At 35.8% G+C, this 6,812-nt stretch overlaps 1 protein-coding gene across 11 annotated transcripts in view; it reads right to left on the minus strand.

Annotated features, from left to right (window-relative positions):
• The window catches only part of CTNNA2 (catenin alpha 2), a 1,170,559-nt gene that overhangs the window by 90,986 nt on the left and 1,072,761 nt on the right, over positions 1-6,812 (minus strand). For all 11 annotated transcript variants that reach the window (XM_017888532.1, XM_017888525.1, XM_017888528.1 and 8 more), the window contains one exon: positions 4,179-4,379. In XM_017888532.1, the coding sequence (XP_017744021.1) occupies positions 4,179-4,379 (201 nt within the window). The remainder of the gene's footprint in view (positions 1-4,178; positions 4,380-6,812) is intronic.

A 6,812-nucleotide genomic window follows, 5' to 3' on the forward strand; every position in this document is an offset into this window, starting at 1 on the left:
AAAATATCCTTTCTTTTTTTTTTTTTTTTTTTTTTTTTTTTTTTTTTTTTTGGTTTATTGTTTCCTCTGAAGAAAAAAATGTCTGGCAGAATCTCACAGATCTTTTAACCTAGTCATGCTCACATGGCCACAAACTTGAATCAGCTATCAAATTTACAAAAATGACATTTCAGTATAATCCATTCAGTGAAGAATGAGCTACTGTATGCATATCTAAATATGATATCACTGAATGTGCTTTCACCCCTCCTCAGCCTCCTGCAGCAACCCGACTTTGTAAATGAGATCTATGAAGATGGGTCTGGTCAAGCGTGTACTTACTACCAAGCTGTTGGCAATTTGTTACAATTCAGATTTTATTGAAGAGCCCATCAAATATGCCACATAAGTATTTAATGGGCCTGCTGTAGATCCAATTTATTGTGTTTTCATCAGCCTAGATTGTTTTATAAGAAAATGAACAGGTACATTTGTACCTAATGCTATCCTATAATTCTTAGCATACTAATAATCTACAAAATTTTCTTAAATTTAACTCAGCATTCATAACAAGACAAGAAGCATTCTTAAGCAAAGCACTGTCTTTACTAAGGAAAGAAAATTCATGGAAAATAAACCACAGATGTGTTATCACTCTTTGGATACCTCTCAATTTTCCAGCCACTCTGTGAGGGCAGCCAGGTGGTAAAGTGGGAGTCTCCCTACAGTGACCTACCCCTGCAGCCATTCACCTGTCTACACAGGGGCTTGCCTGTGTGTAAATACCTTCAGCAGCAACATCCAGTTCAGTCAAGGCTGTTTGATTATTCTGCGCTTTTATAGATTCTTCTTAGTAATATACTCCCAACCCCACTTCCTTTTCACTATGTCCACAGTATATAGGCTCCAATCTGTCCTGTTTGAACTTGTCCCTGTTGTCCCTATTTTGGGTTATTTCTTTACTTTAGGGCAGTCATGCACATTATCTTGCCCACCACAACCCACCTCCTTCAAGGATATCTGACAATGTCTAGAGACATCTTGGTAGTTACAACTTGGCATGTAGAAGAAAGAGATGCTACAAACATCTAGCAGATGGAGTCCAGGGATGCTTCTAAGCCTCCCATAATGGACAAAACAGTCCCCAGAACTCTCCCCAAGAAGCAATTATTCAGACCAAAGTGTCAACAGTACAGAGGTTGAGAATGTCTGACTTAGGGTCTTGAATCTAATGGCACAGAATTTTTTAAAAATAAAATATCAAACAAAAAATCAATGGGTACAACCTAGTATGTGTGGCAGCCTCCATAACAACAACCAAAACCACGACATTTTGTCTTCTTTTTCCTTATCTTTCCTCTTGGCATTTTTCCCTTTTTTCCCACTGCCACCCTCTTTCACCCTACAATGTACTCTCATGACAAAATTTGATAGAGGCACATAGAGAAGTGGCCAATTCAACATGGCTCTAAAATTGTTTAAGTCAGAAACAAAACTAACCAAAAGGTAGATAATTTGGCATCAGGGACATGCATAGCAGTTTCCATTTTGAGGACACATATCTTATGTCTCCTTAGCACATACACACAATGACATTAGAACTAAATCATTTTAGACAACATACACACACACACACACACACCAACAAAACTTTGTACAACCATAATTACAGAACTGATCCTGTGGTCATCCTCAAACTCCATATGTCTACTCTATGCAAGCACATTCCCCAGCAATTCTAATTAGCAATCAGTGAGTTAACAGCTAAAGTTTTCTTATTTCATTTCTTTGGCAATCTCTCTAGTTATTCGCAAAATAACAACATTATTCCTGTTTCAGAAAGAGAAGAACAACTGGGGACAAATACCAAAGACATTGTATACCTTTGTATTCTAGCTCTTAGTCCACTGACACCCACTTTTCCTTGATGCTTATTCCTATGTTTTCAATTAAAGTTATATATAAGCTGTCTATTTCAGTCTCTACCTGGTTACTTTCCTAGTTAACTTCAATAAATCCTGAACAGTAGAATTTAAATGTCCTGCTCATCTACCATATTCAATTAGGAATTGGATATGGACATCAAAATAAGAAAGGTGCCATTAGTTAAGCCCCCAGAGTGCTCAATCATTGCAAGCTAGGATAAAATTTTAAAACTCAGAACAAGAGCAAAAATCTTGATTAGCAACAACAATCTAGGATGAACGACTATTTGTTTTATTCAAGTAGAAAAATCAACCAGAACATTATTTACATATCAAGATTTTGGGTGAAAATTATGTTAAAATATTACAATCAACTAAGCAATTGTCCTTACCTTTAGATTTTGACCTAGTAAGCAGCACTCCTGTTGTCAAAGCAGTCCAAGATACAATAAGAAAAAGTTCTAAAATGTCATTTGAACAGTGCCTGAGCTATCTGTGGGCAGAAAGTCAGATGAAAATTGGCAATATGCTCTGTATCTTTCATCTGCCACAAGTGTCCTTCCCACCAGTCATGAGTGGGCAGGAACTGAGTCCTGCCTCTAGGTCTTCCTCCCTTCTGGTATTGTTTATCTAGTGTCAGACCCAAGTGAGTGTTACTCTGTCAGAAATCCCACATGAAGCTGAGACTTTGTACAAGAATAGAGCTGATGGGCTAGGAGCTGAAAGCCACAAAATGTGAGATGGTTTCCCTAAAGGTTACTAAAGAAAAAGTCCTTAATTTGGAGAATTAGAAAAAAAAATACCTTTTTATAACTCTTCCAAGTGAGGAAAGAAATACTGTATGGCTTGCTTTGTGTTACTCAATTGAATGTAAAGGGCAAGCTTATATGAAAGAAAGCATGCTGACTCTCAGCTAATTCAAATGCAGTTATATCTTGTCATCATTATTGTTTTTATTTATAATTCTAAGTCTGTAAGGATGTTCCAAGGGCAACAATCTCTAGATGTGCTCTTTATAACATGATGCCACGCCATTCTGTTTCTGCTTATATTTCAAAGAGAATGACCAATACCTGTGTTTATGTATTATGTTTTCCTTGCTATTCCAGGCTAACAAATACCTACAGAACTTTTTGTAAATAATCTTTTCCCCATAAAAAGTAACGTATTTCTACCAACATATCTCATCATGCAGAACTTGGAACACGGTTATAGCTGACCTTTCAGAGATGGCTATTTTTAAAATGCCTAGTGGCATTCAAAGCTCATATGCAAAACCATGAAGGTCCCCCTTAGGGTCTGAGGGGAGAGGCCCTTCTGTGCATATATATGCACCACTTCATTATTCATTAACAACCTTATCCAATGTGGACTTACATTCACTTTTTCTATTCTCTAGTCTCCTTTCATTCCTTGGACTATATATCTATTCTCATATATACAAATATACAAGGCCTGAGGAAGCCAAAAGACACTGGTCAAGAGGGGAGAACTACTTAAAACAGGCCAGTCTTTTATATATTCTCCAGAGTTGTAGATTGTTCTAATTCAGTGGAAGTATTTTTTTTCACCCCAATGCATGTGCAAGCTCTGACAAACTTCCATAAGTAACCATGCCTTACCATAGCAGTGAGTCCTCTGAGCAGCCACATGCCCCTGAAGAAGGGCATGTAAAGCTTTCCTAGAAAGAAAGGGAATATGCTGAAAGCCTAACTCTTTGTCAGCAGCCACCACCTTTCTTTGAGCACATCACATCCACGCACTATCTAGAGCCTTTATGCTTTCCACTGGCTGTTCAGAGTTTTTCCTTAAGGTCCTATCCTCTCAAGCAATAAATGAAGAAAAGGTTAACTTACAGATTCCAAGTTCTTATCACATCTGCACTATTTTATAACCCTGTGACGTCATTCCAGTCTCTTAGCCAATTCAAACCGTAATTTTCTCAAACCATAAAATTATCTCATCCATAATTGGAGATAATGAAGTAAGCAGAAAAATTTTATTAAGTGTTTGTGAGAATCAAGTGATCTACATGAAAACTATAAAGAAATATACGCATGCAAAGCAGTAAAATTGTCATTCTCCTAATATCTCCTAATGTTATTCCAATTCAAACTCAAAAAACAGAGAGAACACTCAAGTACTCTATCCATTCCACGATTATGTGCAATTTAGAAGCATAAAGGCCTACAGAAATCAATGACACAGATTTATTCAAATATGGAAACTAATCAAGATATTAACATTTTGGCCAGACCTAATACCCATGCTTACCTGTTTCAGAAAGTAATTTTGTAGCTTCCAGCACCTTCTCAGTATAAACTCCAGCTTCATAGTTCTCCATCTCAGCATTGATGATGTGTATGACTCGAGCTGCCCGGCCCCTGATGGCCCCTGCAGTCCGGTCCAGAGTGTCCACATCGCCCTCTTGGAGGGCTATCACACACTTGTTCACATCCTCCAAGATGTGATTTTCTATGGAGAGGACACATACACATTTAGATGACTTTATGTCACTCAGAACTTAACCAATTAAAATTGATTCAACCATCATGAGCCCCTTGCCTTGGACACATCTCAATGCATGCCTAATAATACTAAAATTGTATGTAAAGGACATAGTTCATAATTACAATAGTGGTTCTCAAACCTGAACATCAGCCAGAGGGCTCGTAGCATCACACAGATTGCTGGGTGGCACTCCTAGAGTTTCCAATTCAGTAAGTCTGGGATAGAGCCCAAGAAATTGAGTTTCTATCAAGTTCCCATGTGACGTTAATGCCACTGGTTTGAAGACAACATTCTGAGGACCACTGACTTAAAGAATATCCCTTCCTTTGTTTCGAAGTTTGATACTTACACACGAGAGGGCCTTTTAGAAGTTGTAGCAGCCAACATGAAGTCAATCTGACCAAGTATAAATGTCCATAAATAAAACCAGAGTCAAAGCTTTGGGCACATGTTTGTTTAATCATGTTTTCATTAAGAAAACATTTGAGGAAAAACTAAACAAATATCACGCAGTTGGTCTTTTAAAATTATGTCATGCACATGGTATATACAATGGGAAAACTGATTAGGTGAAGATGATCAGAGTTTCTCACAATTAAAATACAATCCAGTCTTGTGGCTGGTTCCCTCACATTATAGTCAAGGTCTGCATAACTTTCATGTCATTGCCCAAAGTAGAAATCAAGCAGGCAGGAGGGGGGGCTTCACTCTCTAATGGCATAGAGAAAAAACATTATTTGTTCCCTTGCAGTTTTAACAAGTGTGTAATTTTGTATTTTTCATTTCCCATGTGAGATCTGTAATTCTATTCCTTGTGCATTCTTTAGAAGCAGAATTCTAAGGAAATGTTCAAAAAGTTTACTGCTCTGTGGAAATAAGCTGAACACACACATACACACAAACTAATAAACTGCATGTTTGTGTTCCCTTAAAATTCATATGTTAAAATTCTAACTCCCAAAGGGGTAGTATTAAGGGATGCAGACTTCAGGAGGTGATTATGAGGGCAGAATCCTAAGGAATGGAATTAGTGTCCTTATAAAAGAGACCTCAGAGATCCCTCCCTCTTTCTCTACCATGCAAGGTTCCCGTGAGAAGACTATGAGAAAGCAGAGTCCTTTGTCTTGGACTTCCCAGCCTCCAGAACCATGAGATATAAATTTCTATTGATTATAAACAACACAGTTTATGGTATTTTCCAAAACACACCAAGACATGAACACCTAAAATATGTGTTTTGATAAATATATTTTTTAAAGTCTTAAGTAACCTGTTAATATTTTAAAATTGTAACTGCCAAATCCAACCAATAGTTTATGAAGAGTTAAAATGTTACCTCTTTAAAAAGCTTTTAGGGCTAGTTCTGATTTTAAATTTCCTAAAGAAGGAAAGAAGGGAGAGTATCCAGCAAATCCTAGTCTCCACTACTGATCTCCCCTACTCTTACTAAGCACTTAGAAAATTTATTTTTTTAGGACACAGGATAGAAAATTGCAAGTTATAACTGACTTTTCATAAAGAACATCCATTTTGACCTCATACAGTGTGATTCTCAAAGCATTATAAATTACTGATTTCTACATTCTCTAGTTCTTTAATTTCAACTATAAATTAGAATAGAAAATAATGAAATGTTTAAATTTTAATATTTAGATTTCTAAAACTCACAAAAAGTAGTACTTCCCAAATCAGGATGTTTTCTTGAGACATGACATTTTAATGAAAACGTGATTAAACATATGAACACAGTATATACCGAAAAGGATATCTGAGACAAATGTTTACTCAAATGAATATTTATACAGAATTTTAAATATAAAACTTTGATTATAAGAAGCTTCTCTTCCTGTCCTGTGGAATTTCTTAAGTCACTTAAAATGTGTCCTGGCCGCCGAGAGTAAGTAACTAGAAAAGGATTTGTGTCAAAATCACACATCCATCTGCTATTTTCTTTGAATAACAGTAATACAAGAATGGGCAACGTTTCGGAGCAGAGTTTAGAAATGGTACTTTGGAGTTGAGTAAAAAATAGTGAGACGTCTGTTGATAATATTAGATACTGATCTTTCGTGAGTTAATAGTTTTGTTTTTAATTTCTAAGAAACCTATTCATGACCCAATATGTTAAAATGAAAACATATGTTGTTTTTTTTTAATGGGACTATCCAAAAGTAGAAATATGCAACTAATTTAAGAGGCAATAAATATGTTTTTTATAGATATTATTATACCTATTTAAAATAAACCAGCATATGTTAAAAATCCATAATAACAAAAACATTGCTATTAATTACTCAAATCATCAACAAATTTGTTACACAGGTTAATAATGTCATGTGAACAAAATATTAGTTTTATAATTTACTTTTTTTTTTTTTTTTTTTTTTTTTTTTTTTT

The sequence above is a fragment of the Rhinopithecus bieti genome, unplaced genomic scaffold, assembly GCF_001698545.2.
Source record: "Rhinopithecus bieti isolate Rb0 unplaced genomic scaffold, ASM169854v2 scaffold_17655, whole genome shotgun sequence".
Lineage (NCBI taxonomy): Eukaryota > Metazoa > Chordata > Mammalia > Primates > Cercopithecidae > Rhinopithecus > Rhinopithecus bieti.